This window comes from Mirounga leonina, unplaced genomic scaffold, assembly GCF_011800145.1.
Source record: "Mirounga leonina isolate KUSES-001 unplaced genomic scaffold, KU_Mleo_1.0 Mir_114, whole genome shotgun sequence".
NCBI classification, from domain to species: Eukaryota; Metazoa; Chordata; class Mammalia; order Carnivora; family Phocidae; genus Mirounga; species Mirounga leonina.
In genome coordinates this window covers 51,092,955-51,112,506 of record NW_023270265.1, presented here as the reverse complement: position 1 = coordinate 51,112,506, position 19,552 = coordinate 51,092,955, and the positions used below count along the sequence as shown (strand labels likewise).

Genomic DNA, 19,552 nt, shown 5'->3' with positions numbered 1-19,552 from the left:
TAGCAATTGTATTATATAACCATCCACCACCTCCCTTCTTAAACTGTAAAATCCCCACACCTGGTCCCTGCCTGGGAGTAAGTGATTGAGCTAAATTAGAAAAACCTGGCTTGCACATGCTACGGCGTGGGAAACCCTGGCCGGCGGCAACCACTAAGTGTCAGGAGGCGGGGCTGGCCCAGGGGACCTTGTCCCGAGGAGGGTGCTGGAGGCTGTCTCCCCTCAACCTGGCTATAAGTACCTGGCCCCAGTTGGAAGCACCCGCCAGCACTGTGGGTCTCCTCCAACAGGGAAGAGCTTCTAGCTGGGGCTGGATGGCCCCCATCCTTACCCCAGCAGCTGCTTCTGGTGCGTTCTGGTCACCCACACTGACTATGGGGGCTGGACGAGGAGACGGGCTGGCTCAGGCCCAGCGCCAGGGAGGCAGGGTCAGTGTGGCCAGTCCCAGCCCTCTTCAAACACCGAGGACAGGATTTTATAAGCTCACTTCCCACCTCCCCCTTCGATCATACAGATACCTCCTGCCTTGGTTTTCTAATTTTTCTGTCCTGAAAATCTCAAAACCTTAAATTTCTGCTCACTAGTCAATAGCCTGCAAGAGAGGAAAGCCAGTCGCGCAATTCTTTCTTGCTCCTAGCAGCACAGTTCTCTCCAAGTGATGACCGTGGATGGCAGAGTTCAGAGCACCAGGATTCCCAAGCCCCAACTTCAGAAGCAAAGGCACACCTGAGTTCCTCAGCCCGTGTAGCACATGGAGGTCATGCCGAGCTCCCCGCAGCCTCCACGCAGCTGGGCTGGTTCATGCCCCTGGAGAGTGGTGGTGGCCCCATGGGCCCATCCAGGACGTGACATGTGCCCAGCGACATGCCGAGGCCCACTGGAGCTCCCACAGCCCTCCCAGAGGCCGTTCTGAATGACACAGGGGGCTCATAAGGAACCCTGGTCATTACACTTGTACTGTTTCAGTTCATTATGTGCGAAAATGCTCAGGGTTCTTACTATCTGTTCACTTGTCTGACCTTGTTAGTCAACGCAGGTATTAGCTCAACTTTCCAGGAGCTTCTCTAGCCACTGCCCCTGAAAATCCTACTCCACTTTCAAGTTTCTTTTTGCTGAAAATCATAGCAGCTACTAGAATGCCATTAAATATTTAGGATACTCTGTCTTGAAATTCAAGATTGCTTTAAATTTACTTTAAAGATATACTTATTTTAGAGGGAGGGGTGGAGGGGCAGAGGGAGAGAGAGGGAGAATCTCAAGCAGACTCCACATTGAGCATGGAGCCTAATGTGGGACTCGATCTCACAACCCCGAGATCATGACCTGAGCTGAAACCAAGAGTCAGACGCTCAACCAACTGAGCCACCCAGGCGCCTCTAAATTTACCTTATCTAAAATCTCAGGGTAGTATTTTCCCTTGAGTACATGTGTGAATACATCTATACATATTTGTGTACACATACACATGCATTTATCTTAAAATGAGTATAAAAAAATCACTATGCAAAATAAACCCCTGGTATGTGCCTAGAATAATTTTAGTTGCCATAATTAAGGTCCAAACAAGAACTTAAAAAGAAGCATCTGGGAAAATGTTTTTTGGTGACCACAGACCATGGCCTTAAGCCTGCTACATTTAGGCAGTAAGTTCTCAATCATGTTTAAGAACACAGTATCTAACTATGGCAAGTTTGAGAAATTAGGTTGAAAACTTATCCGAGACGACCCAATGCCGCTACCCACTCTGATGTAAATCTCACCAGCCGAGTTTATGGAAGTGGCTAATTGTCCATATACAAGCCTCATTTTCTGTGCTGTTGGCAAGCAGATAGTTTAAGTTAACAATAAGCTTATTGAAAAATTCACTGCTATTCAGATGTGTTCCTATTTAAACCTTTCAGCCAACAAGAGTCGAGAGTCGATCTGCATGCATCATTTTTACTGCCTTTGCCAAGAATTACGTGACCACGTGCCAAAACTAACACAAGCATTTGGAATGGGTGGAGATCGTGAACTCTTGTCCTTATAGCGTGGCCACATGCTGTCTCTGTTTAGATGATGTAAAAATACCAAGTCAGTAGAGTCGATAAAATGGGCTGTGATGTAAGTGATAGTTAATCAGTCAAGCTCCCTGAGCGAAACCCTATGAGGCGGCGGAGTTACTGACCTCGCTGGAAAATGGGATGGTGAATCGCAGGCAAGGGGAGGCCTGGGAGGACCTCAGGCTCATGGAAATAGGCATCCAGCCAGGCCACGCACTGCACCAGGGGCTCCGTCATTTCCTCTGGACGGCCGAGCAGCTCAGGAAGAGTGGGGGCCTCCGTGGGTCTGCAAAAGTCATAACAGGAGGGTAATAAGCCTCAGGCCCTGAGTCCACACAAGTGAAAAGCAGACAAACGTTACTGTGCCCACATGGCAGTTTCCCGGGTATGTGTGCCCACGGCCGCGCAGGGGTGGGCAGGTGCCTTCCAGCCACGTTTCCACCTTTAGCTCTAAGAAACACAGCTCCTCTTTGAAAACAAGAGGCGATTCCAGGAGGAACATCCTAGTACACAGGCTCTGCTACTTGGGGCCCTGAACGTCCGCAGTCTGGTGGAGCAGGATGTGACAGCGCTGGGACGGCAAGCGCAGAAGCCAGCCCAGTGAGCGCATGGCTGCCCCTCTGCAAGGCTAACAGGTGCACGCGAGCCTCTATCGTTCGTCTGTAAAATCACATCTTATCAAAAATACCTTCCAGAAATACTACCAAAGTAATCAACCTGCATTTTGATCACCCCGCCCCTCCCACTCAATTTCAACAGAATAGCATGTTCGGGATTTTCTACAGATTGGGGCTGCATTCTGGGGGATTTCCTTGCAGTTTGCTTTCGTTCCATGGAGTCTCATGCTTCAAGTGTCTAATCTATGTGTAGGTCCTTCCGCGAGGCTAACGTCAGTCACTCAGCTCTGGCTTCTGTTTTTGTTTTTTTTTTTTCAAATTCCCTTGTTCATTCCTTATGGTCACTTCTTCCTTTTATCTCCTTAAGTTTAAACCAACATACTTTAGACTCGATTCAGTTTGTTCCTTGCCCTCAGGGTCTAATTCCTCCATCTGTGGGATCTGGTAGTGGCCTCTCACAGAGCTGACTTACCTTCAGCAGGTGCCGAGTCTCTGGGGATCTGCTCTGCTGGAATGAGGAAACATCCCTGCTTCTGAGCCCTACAGTTTTATGATGGATCCAATTTTTATTTCAATTTCCTAGAACCCCACACCCACAAAAGCGCTGGCACCAAGTCTGCTTTCTTCAGCTGACTTTCCTTCCTTCCCTTCCAAGGCCCTGGACCAGGTGGTAGGCTTCCTAGCCACTTTCTGGGCCTGGAGGGCAGAGTCTGTCTAGTATTCTCGGATACTGAAGCTTTGGGGTAGGGCAGCTGCAAGCGGCTCTTCCTGACCCTCCACACCTCACTCTCTGGGTGTTAAGGATGGGTACGCCTGCACACCAAACTACAGGCTGCCTGTGTCGCCTCGGACCCACCACCCTGTGAGGGTCTGAGTCGGGAGGCCACCGCTGCTTGGCCATGTGGCCCAGCACGGGGACATCAGGGTGACTGAGGCCCCCAGGAGCATGCATAGGCTGTTGCAGATCCAGAAGCCTGTGCACTGCACAGCACAGAGAATAACTGAAGACCTCGAAGCAGGTCTTACAGAAAGAATCCTGTGCTGGAGTCCAAGTCTCTCAGGCCCGGCGTTCTGTGGAAAGGCGAGTCTCCACTGAGGTCCCTGGATCTTTCCAGAAATAAGCTTCCTTGGACGGGATGCACAGAAATGCCCTTTCTACTGTTTTTCTATGGTAGAACAGAAAGTGGATCGGGGGCGGGGGGAGGGCATTGTTCTAAGCACTTGCACGTGGACAGTGATAAGGAAGGAACAGGAAAGTGACAGGTAAAAGAAACGAGTCCACCAAAGCGTCCAGGCAGAGAGGGACAACAGACACAAGCTGCCCATCCTGCCAACTCACGACCAGACAGAGCAGGCCCAGGCCTCGGCCCAGCTGCCACCTTTGTGAGATCTCTGCGGTGGGAACTCAACGTGGACAGGCCCTTGGTCGGTGTGGACCCCAAAGCAACAGAGGGGCCCCACGGGACATGCTCCTTCCACGGAGCCAGCGGTGCAGAGACATTGCTGGGGGTGCAAATGCATCTCTTCCCTGCCCTGATTTCTCGTTCCATCAGGACATCTGGTCAGGGAAGGAGTCGAATTTCCCATGCCTGGCTTACACGTTATTCAACTTCAGAGAGAAATTCTAGTCCCTCTGTTCTTGCACTGTTCCATCCGTACTGAATAAATATGCCCTGATGATACTGGAGAATAAAGATGGGGAAGCCTGTCATGTGCTTTGCCATCCCGCGCGCGGGGGTGGAGGGAGAGGGGGTGGTGTGCTAGGTGAGACAGGGCTCCCTTCCCATGAAGCAAGGCCAAGGCCGCCCGGCTGTGCAGGCAGCAATCTGCACGTGATGTCTGCCCAAATAGGACGTGAACAGAGCTAAGGTGCCGATGTCCCCGTCCTCAGCCCATGGGAGACTGCCCTCCTGAGGAGGCAGGAGAGGGACAGGGACTGCCTCAAGAGCCCACGCTGACCCACACGCACCCTGCAGCAGGCTACCGATGGTTATCAGAGCTTGCGGGCTGTGCTTGGCCGTCATGCAGATGGTGAATGTGCCTCCCTGGGCCAAGGGATACGCACCACAGGAGACGGGGCATCTTAAACCGAGCGGCGGGGGCTTCAGTACCCACTAGCGACCTGCTTTGCTCCAAGACTTACAGCTCCCTCCTCAGAGGCCCCTGAGTAGAATAGGGGCGTCTGGGTTTCGGAGGCACTGACCAGGCCGGTAGCCACGTCCTCCACGTGGCTAAGGGACTAGAACGGGAGCTATGTCCCTACTTGCATTTCCCACTCTTAAAAGGATATTTGAAGAATTTTTATAGTAGTAAAATTCATCTTAAATTGATTTTTTATGCTTGTGCTAAAGATCTCAACCTTTGATTTACTCTGTAGGTCTCCTTTTTAACTCTTTCTCTATTGGCATTAGGTAACTATTCATGGGTGAAATGTAATTAAACAGCTTTGCTTCTGAAGCAAGGATTTATGATACTACATTTAAAATGAATGGCATTAAACACACACATAAAACCAGATTTTTAAAGCCATGACACAAATTTCCATTTCTACAATAAAACGAAATTTATCCTCTGCCCTGCCCTCTCCTCCAGCCTCGCTTCGCACGCCCCAGCGCGAGCCGCGGTCTGATGGCAGCACGGCCCCGCCAGTGACTGCGCTTATTACCGAGGAGTCTCTGCAGGCTTCCCTACCGACCGGCCCCGAAGCCCCAGTGATTACAGGCTCCGCGGCCCACGCTCCCTTAAGCCCCCCATCCCAGCCCTCCCGGGGAGCCTGCCGCTCAGCCAGCACGGCGACGCGCACGCCCGTCTGCGGGCCAGTGCCAGGCGCGGGAGCCCAGAGCCGGCAGCTGGCTGGCCGGCCCACAGGGCACACGAGGGCAGGCCCTGTCCTGCTGTCAGCCGGGACCGTGCGGTAAGGGGCACATCAGAGTCGCTCCGCCTGAGACCTTCTCCCAGGATGCCACTCGTCATCAGTAAGAGTCACCCTAGGCCAATCCCGGGACACTGGAAGCCCCCGCCTTTTGTTAAACCTGGCAAGAGAGGGCTGGCTAGCGGCTGCCCAATGAATTTGGCTTTGCTGAGCTTTTCCACACAGGACAGTAGAGAGCACTGGGCACACCGCAATAGAGCAAACACGAAATGCTATGTGGTTTGGTTTAAGGGTTTCTTCGAGAAACATGCAATTGCTGGCAATCCCCGACAACAGCCTCCAGGGGAAGCCCCGGGAACGCCGGTGTGATCGAAAGCCCCGAGTGATGTTCCCCTGCAGTCGTGACCCCGTCCCTTCCGGAGCTTGGAGAAAGAATGTTCCGGTGAACTGTTTCAGACGTCAGCTTTGTCTTTCAGCTCAAATCAGGACGCAGAGGAGTGGGGGAGTGCTCCAGAACAGACTTCTGAAACGTCTTCAGTGATGCAGGGATGCCTTACCCGCATACACGGAGCAGAACCCACTCACGGCGTTACACACACGAGCCTAGATGGCACTCACGGGAAAGCTGTCCTTCCTACCTGCGACACGGCCTGCTGTCTCCACACACGGATTTCGGTTAGGAGGGGAGGGGACAGAGGCAGCACCACCCCAGCCGCAGAGGAGGACAAGGGGAGGGACCCAAGTGGAAAGGGACAAGGTTCCGAGCCGTCCATCTGCCGCATGGGAAGCCATCGGGTGCGCCGCCCCAGCCAGCGGGTGGGATCTGTTAAATTAGACATACCTGTGCATTTATTGCACAGGGCTCAGGCTAGTGGCAGCTGCAGAACCAGGAGCCCCCTGGGCAAAGCGAGCCAGGCCGGCCAGCCCACCGGAAAGCCGCGCCCAGGGTCTGCATCGGCATCAAGGGCTGGCGGGACAGGAGGAAACCTGGAAGAACATTGCTGACCCCACGTCCTCCAGGGTCTTCCCAAAGCTACGAATTTGCTCAATACTTTGAAACTCAGTTCGGCAGGAGATTTGGGTATTTGGGTTTGGGGGCACCTCAAGACTTTGCTGGTAGTAAAGAATCACTAAGTCTTCATTTCTGAATGAATTCTACTTCCCAAAGACATTAAAATGTCATGTACTTGGCTTAAATCCCACTTGATGTAAGAAAACAGGCCAAAAGTTCTAAGCTTCTCACATCTGATTAGCAGCATTAGCTACACCCAGGGGGCAGACATTCAAAAACCTCTCTTGTTTTGCCCCAGTACTTTTCCAATATTTCTGTCTTCCTGGGATAAAATTGAGTTTTATGGTTTGGGAACATGAACTGGTGATGCTAGAGGCTCACCCACGCAGAGCTACAACCTTAGGAAAGAGTTCCAAAGACACGTATTCTTTGGAGTTCACCTGGAATCTGGCAGCGAGTTGACCCAGGCTGTGTCCTTTAACAAGGCCGGGCGATCGGTCTGCGGGAAAACACACAGATAGCAGGGTACAGCCTGTAGTGGATGGAAGAGTCCAGAGCCTTAGCCACATACAGCATTTTGGACACCCTTACAATGAGAAACATTTCCCAAGCTGAGCTGGATAAGCAAATCTCCCCTTCTCTGGCTCTAGGACACAGTGTGGACTCCAGAGCAGAGCACCAGACCCCACAGCCTCAGGAAGGTGCACATTTTCAGCAAAAGTTTAAAATTGCAATAGAGGTGATTTTAAAACATGTGGATACTGCTGCCAAGTATCACTGGCAAATGCACAATTATGTCTAATTTAACAGATCTCTAGCAGAGTCTCTTGTGTTTGTGTCTGATGGATTTGTCCTGCACTTAATGATACCTTCTTGCTAAAGCTCAGATGCTTTTCTTTTTCCAGTGGTAGGATGGAAGACAAGAAATAAATTATGCTACCTACGATCAAAAAAAAAAAAATCATTTTTTTTTTCAATGAAGGGGCTGAATAAAGATTTTAAACTCTTTATTCCAACTGAGTTTTGTGGCTTGATTCTATTTAAGCCATCATCAAGGACCTGTTATGCCCGCGGCTCATCCACAGAGGCACTGACGCAGCGTCTGCAGCACGGCTGGGCAGAGAAGGAGGTGGAGGTAAGACGCAGAGGAGGTGCCCACAACCTTCCACTCGGCCTCTCAGCTCCGTGTTCCCAACGCCCGCCCCGATGCCGGCTCTCACAGGCCGTCTGATGAACGGACATGTTCAGCGGCAGCTCTGTGACCCCGCCTGCCAGCTAGCAGCTCACAGCAATACTACCGCGCGGGTGTGATGGGATCTGTGCAGGTACCTGAACTTCTAGACCAGGGAAGACAGGGGAAGGAGGAAAGCAGAGTGCTGATGCAGGTATAAGAAACATCGGCCTCCAGCAGCAGCACTGAGTCAGAGATGAACAAAGGCCTCCCAACCGGGGCTCATCGAGCAACAGGGCTGGGGCCTCCCGAGGCTCAGGGCGGCAGCGGACGGTGTGACTGTGCGTCCGGTGCCGTCCCAATGACATGCATGTCAGTGCGTGGGTTTCCCATGCTGCCCTGGGCGTGCTCTGCAGTCAACTGAGAAGGAGAAGGGAGTACCAGCAACATACTGACGTTTACACAACAAACAGCAGATGCGATCCTGCACGTGTGCACTTGAAGGGAGAGAGGAGCTGCCATGACTCCTAACACGTGGGTTTACGGACTGACCTTCACGTGCTGGGCTCTGGGGTCTGTTTTCACAGGTCCATCTCTGTGAAACAAAGAGACTTTGCTACCATTCGACGGAGGGAAATCAGTAGCGAAGCGAACCCACGCCCGGTCCAGACAGAAGTCCTGGGGACGGCTTTGCGGGGAAGGTGGTACTTCCAGCCGTCCCTGCAGGAGGCCTAGCTGGAGCTCTGACAGGTGTTCTGCACACCCTCGCTGAGCTTTTACAGTGTGGATCAGAACAAAGATGGACATAAATTCTGCTCCTTGCTTGATACCTTCCACCCCCACAATCACACACCCCCAAAATGGATTCTACATTTATGACCCTATCATAGGCCACCAATGGTTCACGTCCCAAGGTTAACAATAGGAGGAGGAAGCGGCAGTAAAATTTAACTGGGCCCCAATTTACTCACTTTCTGGGTGGTCACAGGTATGTTGCTTAAATTGGATATCAGTTTTTAATGGGCATCCTAAGCCTTCAAAATTTGGGGCTCAAATTAATGTCAGAATCTACACAAGACCACAGAGGAATTTATGATAGTATTTTAAAACCCTCTCCAAACCCGGAAAATGTTATGTAAATTTTCAACTCCTCAATACAAGGTATATGTCATAAGAACTATATACTTTTTTCTTTTTGAAAATGATTCGTAAATACATAAGCAATAAAACATTTTAAAAACACAATTTAAATAGTATACTTGGCAGACCAGAATGCCTTAAAAAAGCCTATTTATTTTCTCTCCTAAATGTTCAAATTGTTAAAAGGAAAACTGTATTTTAGCCGCACTTTAACATATCATTAAAATCTCTACTATTTGACAGATGAAGATAAAAACACCCCAAAACTATAGATGAATTATCAGGTCCCTAATGATTCCAAAACAATTACAGGATGCAGAGCAATCTAGTTAAATTTTATTCAAAAGCTTACTACACTTGTGTTTTCTTTTATTTTTCTATCAAGAAACCCATGAGGCTTAAGCACAATTCATTATGTATGAGACCCCACTTGCGGTGCTTGACTGTTGATTAATAGCAAAGTTTGCTGTATGTACATTTGCAACATTAGATGCATACAATATGCTAACTTATTCTTTCACTGAAACTAATTATTTACAAAAATGACTACTTGAGACTACAATTTATTAAATGCATGCATCCAGTCTCAATTTGGCCCCAAAAGACAGCCTGGAATGAAGATCTTTTACTTGATGTGACAACTTCTAGAAACGCTGTTATTAATATTGTAAATGTGGCAAATAAAGAGTTCAAATAGCCTTATATCTGTGTTGCATTTGTTTTTCACCACTGAAGCAGGGAGCAGAGCAGCTTTCTAACATTTCACACACGAGAGGTAGATTCTGCTTTCCCAGCTTAATTTAGCTTCTTACAAATGAAATGCTTATATATTAGCAACGAAATAGTTTTAAAAAAGAAATAGCTAACATGAAAGAGGAATAAAAAATCCTAATCAAATTGTTACTTAGGTAGATTACAAGCCTGTCAATAAGAATAAATTTAGTTCATTTGTCGAAAAATATCTGTAAAAATACAATTTTTAAGGAGTCTTTTCCACCAGTCTCATCAAATTATTGGTATTCCCATATGGGTACTTTTCCCCCCAAAGGATCTTTGGGGTTAGGTAACTGTGCATTATAGGGTAATTCTCTTCATTCCCAGAAAAGAAGGGACAAATATGAATTGATCCACAAACAAGAATTTTAGAAACCTCATCTTAACATTCAGATTTCAGAATGAGGCATCTAGTCAACCGCAACATCTCTGAGGCTGACTCTATAACTCATGTGGCCCAAGGCAGCAGCCACCTGCTCTGAGCATCCTCTACAGTCTGGTCTCTCTCTGCTGGGCCAATCCGCAGAGTTGGCCTCTCTACAAGCTGCCCCATTCCAATGCCCTCAAAGACTCTCTGTGCCCTTGCTCTGCTCCACTGAGGGTGTGTGCAGGCTGAGGAGAGACAGACAGGAATGAGACTCCTTCCTTCACATGCCAAGATAAGGGAAATCGATGTTAGTGCCCAAACGACAGAATGATAGTGCAGAAAGTCATTACATACGACTAAATGCTCTGTGCCATTAAATTTTTGCAAGGACACTTAAGGAAAAAGACACAGGTTTCCAACAAGAGCTTGCTCTGAGATAGAAGATTTTAGGGACATAGAGGAACTGAAACATCAGTGAGAGGGCCTTTGCTCCCTAAAACAAACAGGTGTTAGGGGGAAAAGAAAGTAGCACGAGAATGGGAAAACCTCAGGGCCATAGTTAAGATGGGTATAAGATGATTGGTTTTCTAACATGCAATTTAATATCCCAGTTCTCTCAATAACACATTGAAAGTCAGCCAGAGTCAAGGCAACTGACTTCAGAAGTCCCTGTTGAGAAAATGTCTCAATGTCAGACCTTCATTACACAATATGGCATTTTGGAAAGGAGAGGTCCGCTGAATAAAGGTGAGGATCAACTATAGGGAAACACTTCCATAAAACTTCGCAGCTGCAATTTCCTGAGTGCCTAACATGTGCCAGGTATTTAGTTAAACTGTTCTGTATTTATTCCTCCCCATAACCCCTGAGGGAGATACTATCTCTATGTTCCAGAAGATGAAACGGAGTCCAGAAGTTATGCAACAATAACTTGACCAACGCATAAGGGATGCAACCAGGATTTGAATTAGAGTCTGTCTGATCCAAAGACCTTAATCTCTGGACCACCTCCACGAATCCACAGTATTCTTGATGATCTCTGAAATGGAAACAGTTACTCCTTTAATACAAAGTCCCTATATTTACATGCTCTATTCTTGATAGCATATATCCTATTATCCTATATAGCATATAGCCCTTATAGCATTTGGATTTATTCTCTTACATTTATGTAACTTCTATAAAGTTCCCCTAATCCATAAGACTACATCCAAGGCCCACTGCCCTATCAATTCAAAGACAATGGGATTCTGAGTGTCAGTTCCAGTTTTTTTATATTCTAGACGCTTCCAAGAAGAGAGACTAGGTGCCCCCTACTATAGGGTCTCAGGTTTGTAGGGAGTGGCCCACTGGGCATTATTGGTCTATACCCTAAGGAAGGCCATGTTTATATTTAAATGCCTCGATGACCACTCCATACAACATTCCTTTTTAGAAGTAAGAAGTCTAGGCCTTAGAATGTCCCAGGCCCATCATCTTCACCACACTTAGCCCTGTGGAAGCAAGTCCCAGAGTGATAAACACCATAGTACTGTTCTACGTGGCTTGGCAAACCAGCAGGCCAGGCTTTTTGCTAGGGCAGATGTCAGCCTAGGTTGCATGAAGAAGTCAGATGGACGGGCTTCCCGCAAAGGCTGCTCTGGGTACCTGAATGGAGAGCCAGGCACTGTCACGGAGCTGATCCCAACTCTGCCTCTCAGCCCTGGGGTCCTACCTGGCGCATTACTGGTGCTCAATGCCTGCCTGCTGAGCGGAGGAGTAAACAAGATGCAAGGGTGTTAGTCCTGCCACCATAACATGTGCACGGAGAAACACCTGCATTTCAGATTTCATTTTTCCAATGAATAATTTGCTGAAAACCATTCCCCAGGGGGAAGAAAAACCCACAAAGATTTTCTAAACAGTGAAAGCTACATTTCTCTGCCTTTTCAGATTTCGTAGCAGACAGCCAAATAACAAAGTTTGTTAAAGCCCAGGGACTGGGCATCACTTCCAATTCTGCTTACTTTGATAGGACTCTACAGTCAAAACCTGGAATTGTTTCAGATTTGAAGACACAAAACTAAGTGAGTTTCCTTCACGGCAGCTCCATTCCCCACTCCTGATATAAGGCAATCAACTGCACAATGAGATGAAACGCAGGAAAAATGAAATTAAGCAGCATACTTAGCTCTATCTTCATTCTTTGGCTATAGATAAAGGTTGAATTCCAGTGACTACAGACATATTCTATGAAGGCCACTTATGCTGCCCCTCATTTCTCCATTAGGTTTTTTAGTCTTCCAAGAGGCAGCCATTAGATCACCACAGAAAGAGGGAAGAGGTCCTAGTGGGGAGAACTCCCTGCCCCCCACCCCAGGACATGCAGAGGGCACCAGCTGACCCTCTGCAGTCTCTGCCTTTTGATCACTGCTGGGGGAAAACAGACATGAGAAGAAAGCCAGCTCCCAGGAAGCAGGCACACACACGCCCCTCCCACAGTGACTGGGAATTCTGGAATGTGCGGTGAGCAACGGGACAGAGTATCCCGGATGCAAAGCACCTGACAGGGACAGTGGGATGTGCCTGAGCTTGGGAAACCACAGCTCCTTCTCGAGGCTCTCACACCTTTGGAACTAACAGGGCTAAAACATACCCACCCTTAATATGGTTGACAAAACTGATCTCCAGACAGCTTCAAGACTACTTTGTTGTGATGCAATTCAGAAAAAAAAATTATTTTGCATCTTAGCAAGGGAATGTGTCTTAATTTAAATGTTAAAATAGTAACTGAATGTTCTGAAGACACTACTTCTTTTCTCTCCAAAGGCACATCTTCTAGGAGGGCCTCCACAGGGTTTGGTCCCATTAACTTGTGTACTGGGCTCATTAATAAATAATCCTAAATTACCACTAAATTACCTGTCTTGTAAATTGGTTTGTACAGTTCTAAATAAATAATAGATCGTTCCCTATTATCAAACACAGTGGAGTTTTTAAAGAAAAGCATAGCTGATGATATAAAAGAACACTGCAGTTTCATCTGGGAACAACTTTCTGTAGCTCACTTTCTCAGAAAGCCTTTGCTCCTATTTATTGTTGCAGCTGGAACATGTTAGCGGGTGAGCATGGCTGAAAACCCTGTATTTAATATCAGACAAGTATATTGACTATACATTAGTGGCCAAAAAAATCTTAAGCAACTATTAAATGGACAGTTAATGTAATTGTATTTTAAAACACTGAGGTCATATTTAATTTTGAATTGAAACTCTTAAAATGCGCTTTCTGGCAAGGATATAGGGTAATAAAACAATGTTAACTACAGAAAAAAAACCCCCCTAAAACTCACATTATTAAAATAAATCTTTTTTCCAGAGTACTAATATTTGCAAGAAGTAGATTACAAGAAGCAGGAAAGATTTGTACTTCTTCAACAAGTATTGTCACTGGCACTGGAAATCAAGATTTTCAATTTGAAGGGTGATTCGCTCTGAACAGCAAGCACAGATGCCATTTCCCGCCCCCTCCTTTCCTTCCCCGAGCTGGCTGCTCCCCCAGCATCCTCTGTCTTCCTTCCAGGGTGCTTAAACTTAGCAACACCCCGAGGTCTTCCAATCAGAAGTCCACCCGTAAAGGACCCAATTTTGCTCAAGAGCAGGAAGTAAAAGTAAACGGGGTTGGGGGAAGTCTAAAAGGATGAACAGAGAGAGGCAGGGTGAAGAAGAGAAAGAAAGGGGTAGAAAATATTTTAGCTGCAAAGCCAGCCAATTAAAATTCCCTTTGGAAGCACCAATTTCTACTCAAAGAAGGTTGGAAAGTCCAATTTTATATGCCTTTTTCTTCCTCTTAAAAAAAATCAATACAGCCCTCTGGGAGGCTGTCACACTTGCAGGCAGGCGGGTCTGTGGACCGTAAGCTCCATGCCTGGACCCGGTTCACAGCCCTCCCAGGGGAAGAGAGAAGGGGGTGTCACAGAGTTTTCCAGCAAAAACAAAGCAGCATTTATTTACAGGTGTTCTGACAGCCAGGACAAGGGAAGAGGCCCTGCACGTGAACCCTGGAGTCAGGAGGCAGTACTTCAGAGCACTAAGTCTTGATTTGACCCCTAAACGCCTCACCCTGAGAGCTTGAGAACAGCAGAGGGGGACAAAGAGGCAGAAGACCCCACTGAAAATCTATCTGGTGGGAGCTTGAAGAGAGAGCATGTCCTTTCTCTGCTGCCCCATGCAGGCTCACCTAATCCCCAAGGTCAGACATGGGACTCTGGGCTGCCTCATTCTGCCAACCACAAATACAACGCAATTGTTAATGCTCTGGAGTCTCCCTTCTTCTCTGGTCCCAAATCTCTAGCTCCCTACTCTCAGAACTGGGTCTTATTTCTCAGTACAGATGTGCAACAGCATGTCTACAGAGGTCCCAAGTATGCGCCATTCTGAATTTAAGTCCTTGGCTTAGATTGGAATCTCTGGCCCGAGAATTTTGGGATCCTTTTCTTTTCAAAGGATTCTCAGATACTCAAGAAAACTCTAGTTTGAAACATAGTAACTTGAACTTGTTGTATGAAAACATCTCCCAACTGTGACTCCCAACTGAAGAAGCATTTTACCCTTATAAATGATGAGATGTTTACTCTCCAAGATTTTAATTGCAATGCAAACAAATTTTAAAATCTCACAGAACTCACAGATTCTTGGAAATACAAATCCCTCGTTAAGACTGTGTTCATTAAATGACCATCAACTTTAATATAGACTGCTGTATATTCAGGATGCTATGTATGAACCTCATGGTAATGGCAAACCCAAAACCTATAACAGATGCACAAAATAAAGAGAAAGAAAGCCAAATGTGACAGAAACTCATCAATCACAAAGAAAGAAATCAAGAGAAGAAAGGAACAGAGAAGAACCACAAAAACAAACAGAAAACAATTAACAAAATGGCAATAAGTACATAGCTATCAATAATTACTTTAAATACAAAATGGCCTAAATGTTCCAATTAAAAGACACGGGGTGGGGGTGGGGGGGGAGTATAGATTAAAAAAACAAGACCCATCTACATGCTGCCTATAAGAGACTAACCTCACACCTAAATATACATACAACTGAAAGTGAAGGGATGGAAAACATTTACCATACAAACGGAAGTGAAAAAAAGCCAGGGTAGCAATACTGATATCAGACAATATAGACTTGGTTTTTTTTTAAAGATTTTATTTATTTATTTGAGAGAGAGAGAGAATGAGAGACAGAGAGCATGAGAGGGAGGAGGGTCAGAGGGAGAAGCAGACTCCCTGCCGAGCAGGGAGCCTGATGCGGGACTCGATCCCAGGACTCCAGGATCATGACCTGAGCCGAAGGCCAGGCGCCCCAATATAGACTTGTTTTAAAACAAAGATGGTAATGAGACAAAGAAGGGTTTTATATAATGGTAATAGGATCAAACAGGCAGATATAACAATTTTATTATTTTTTTAAAGATTTTATTTATTTGTCAGAGAGAGAGAGAAAGAGAGAGAGCGTGTGTGCACAAGCAGGGGGAGTGGCAGGCAGAGGGAGAAGCAAGCGAGCCCAATGCAGGACTCGATCTCAGGACCCTGGGATCATGACCTGAGCTGAAGGCAGATGCTTAACTGACTGAGCCACCCAGGCGTCCTGATATAACAATTTTAAATATCTACGCATCCAACATTGGAGCACCTAATTACATAAAGCAAATAATAAACTGACAGAGGAAGAAATTGATGATAATACAATAATAAGAGGGGATTTTAACACTCCCACTTATATCAATAGCTAGATCTTCAAATAAAATCAATAAAGCAGCAGTATCTTTAAATGACACACTAGACCAGATGCACATAACAGATATATATGGAATGTTCCAACTAAAAACAACATTCTTTTCAAGTGCACATGGAATATTATCCAGAATAGATCACATGTTAGGCCACAAAACAAGCCTCAATAAATTCAAGAAGACTGAAATCATACCATGTATCTTTTCTAACCACAATGGTATGAAACTAGACATCAATCACAAGAAAAAAAACTGGAAAAAACACAAACATGTGGAGGCTAAACAACATGGTACTAAACAACCAATGGGTCAATAATGAAATCAAAGGAGAAAAAACACACAGAGACAAATGAAAATGAAAACACAACTGTCCAAAATCTTTGGGACATAGCAAAAGGAGGCCTAAGAGGGAAATACATAGTGATATAGGACTGCCTACCTCAAGAAAAAGCTCAAACAACCTGACCTTACAGCTAAAGGAACTAAAAAAAAAAAAAAAGAACAAAGCCCAAGGTGGGTAGAAGGAAGGAAACAAGATCAGAGCAGAAAAAAATGACAAAGAGACTAAAATATGGAAAGAAAATAAAACCAAGAAATAGTTCTATGAAAAGATAAAAAGGGATAAAACTTTAGACTCATCAGAGAGAGAAAGGACTCAAATTAAAAAAATCAGAAATGAAAGAGACTGATACCACAGAGATACAAAGGATTATAAGAGAATATTATGAAAAGTTATATGCTAGCAAACTGGGCAACCTAGAAAAAAATGTATAAACTCCTAGAAACATATAATTTTCCAAAACTAAATCAGTAAGAAATAAAAAATTTGAATAGACCAATTATTACTAATGAAATTGAATTGTTATTTTAAAAACTCTCCCCAAAATAAAAGTCCAGGACCAGATGGATTCACAGGTGAATTTTACCAAATATTTAGAGTCAATACCTACTCTCCTCAAACTATTCCAAAATATAAAAGAGGAAGGAAAGCTTCCAAGTACATTCTATGAGGCCAGTTTTATCCTGATACCAAAACCAGATAAAGATGCCACAAAAAAAGAGAACTATAGGCCAATATCCCTGATGAACATAGATGAAAAAGTCAACAAAATACTAGTAGGCCCCATTCAACAATAAGCAGCTGATTCACCATGATCAAGTGGGATTTATTCCAGGGATGCTAGGATGGCTCAATATTTGCAAATCAATTAACATGATATACCACATCTACAAAATGAAGGATAAAAATCATACCATCTCAGATGCAGAAAAAAAACTCTCAACAAAATGGGTTTAGAGGGAATATATCTCAACATAATAAAAGTCACCTATGACAAACCCATAGCTAAGATCATATTCAGTGGTTAAAACTGAGAGCTTTTCCTCTAAGATCAGGAACAAGACAAGGATGTCCACTCTCACCACTTTTATTCAACATGGTAGTGAAAGTCCTAGCCGCAGCAGTCAGACAAGAAATAAGAGGCATCCATGTTGGTAAGGAAGAAGTTAAACTGCCACTATTTGCAGAGGCCATGATACTATGCATAGAAAATCGTAAGACTCCACTGAAAAACTATTAGAATAAACGAATTCGGTAAAGTTGCAGGATACAAAATTAATATAAATTGGCAGTATTTCTATACACTAATAACAAAGTAGCAGAAAGAGAAATTAAAAAAGCAATTTCATTTACAACTATACCAAACATAAAAAAAAATATTGAGGAATGAACTTAACCAAGGAGGTGAAAGACCTGTACTCTGAAAACTATAAAATATTGATGAAAGAAACTGAAGACGACACAAACAAATGGGAATATATTCTATGCCCTTGGAATGGAAGAATATTGTGAAAATGTCCATACTATCAAAAGCAATCTACAGTTCAATGCAATCCTTATCAAAGTATCAACAGCATTTTTCACAGAACTAGAATCCTAAAATTTTGTGGAACCACAAAATGCCCCAAATAGCCAAAACATTCTTGAGAAAAAAGAACAAAGCCGGAGGATCACAACCCCAGATTACAAGCGATACTACAAAGCTGTCATCATCAAAACAGCATGTACTGGCACGAAAACTGACACACAGATCACTGGAACAAAACAGAAAACCCAGAAATAAAAACCACAATTATATAGTCAATTAATCTATGACAACAGAGGTAAGAAGATGCAATAGGAAAAAGTCTCTTCAACAAATGATGTTGGGAAAATTGGACAGCAACATGCAAAAGAATGAAACTGGACCACTTTCTGGCATCATACACAAAAATAAACTCAAAATGGATTAAAGACCTAGATGTGAGACCCGAAACCATTAAAATCCTAGAAGAGAATACAGGCAGTAATTTCTCTGACATTGGCCATAGCAACATCTTTCTAGATACGTCTCCCAAGTCGAGGGAAATAAAAGCAAAAATAAATTATTGGCATTACATCAAAATAAAAAGCTTTCACACAGTGAAGGAAACCATCAACAAAACAAAAAGGTGACCTACTGAATGGGAAAAGATATTTGCAAATGACATATCCAATAAGGGGTTAATATTCAAAATACACAAAGGACTAATACAACTCAACACTAAAATAATCTGATTAAAAATGGGCAGAAGACCTAAACAGACATTTTTCCAAAGAGGAAGGACATACAGATGGCCAACAGACACATGAAAAGATGCTCAACATCACTCATCATCAGGGAAATGTAAATCAAAATCACAATGAGACATCACTTTATACCTGTCAGAATAGCTAGAATCAAAAACACAACAAACCACAAGTGTTGGCGAGGATGAGGAGAAAAAGGAACCCTCGTGCACTGTTGGTGGGAATGTAATTGGTGCAGCCACTGTGCAAAACAGTAATGGAGGTTCCTCAAAAAATTAAAAATAGAAATATCATATGATCCAGTAATTCCACTACTGGGTATTTACCCCCTCCAAAAAGAGAAACACTAATCTGAAAAGATATATGCACCACCCCATATTGAAACATTATTTACAATAGCCAAGATATGGAAGCCACCTAAATATCCATCCATAGATGAATGGATAAAGAGGATGTGGTATATATGTACAAAGAATATCACTCAGCCATAAAAAAGGAGGTCTGCTGTTTGTGTCAACATGGACAGACCTAGAGAGTATGAAGTGAAATAAGTCAGATTGGGAAAGACAAATAACATACGATCTCACTCACAAATGGAGTCTAAAAAACAAATGAATAAACAAAAAGCAGAATCAGACCTATAAATCCAAGAGAATAAACTGATGGTTGCCAGATGGGTGGGGGGTTGGGCAAAATGGGTGAAGGGGAGGCACAGACTTCCAGTTATGGAGCGACTAAGTCCCAGGAATAAAAGGTGTAGAACAAAACAGCGTCCATGTGGTGTGGTGACAGATGGCAACGTACAGACTCGTTGAATCACTATGCTGTACACCTGAAACTAACGTAACGCTGTGTGTCAACTACACGCAAGTAAAAAAATGAAAAATACAGGTCACCTAGTTAAATTTGAATTTCAGATCAACAAAATTTTTCTGTAAAATACTTATATACTAAAAGAATGGTTCCCTGTTTATCAGAAACATAAGTTTAATTGGGCATCCTGTATTCTATCTGGCATCCCCACCCTAATCCCAATAGGATACTAAAAAGGTATTATTTAGTGCTGATAAAAATGGAACAAATAGATTGAAATTACTGCTTCTAACAAGTTGCATCCCCTCTTCTAACAACCTGAGCAAGGTTCTGTAGCTGCTTAGATCATAAG

General features: G+C 44.7%; 1 protein-coding gene across 1 annotated transcript in view; it reads right to left on the bottom strand.

The window, feature by feature from the left end:
* MGMT (O-6-methylguanine-DNA methyltransferase) overlaps positions 1-19,552 on the bottom strand; it is a 294,779-nt gene that overhangs the window by 54,739 nt on the left and 220,488 nt on the right. Inside the window, exon 3 of the mRNA XM_034986117.1 lies at positions 2,168-2,328. Within this exon, the coding sequence (XP_034842008.1) occupies positions 2,168-2,328 (161 nt within the window). The remainder of the gene's footprint in view (positions 1-2,167; positions 2,329-19,552) is intronic.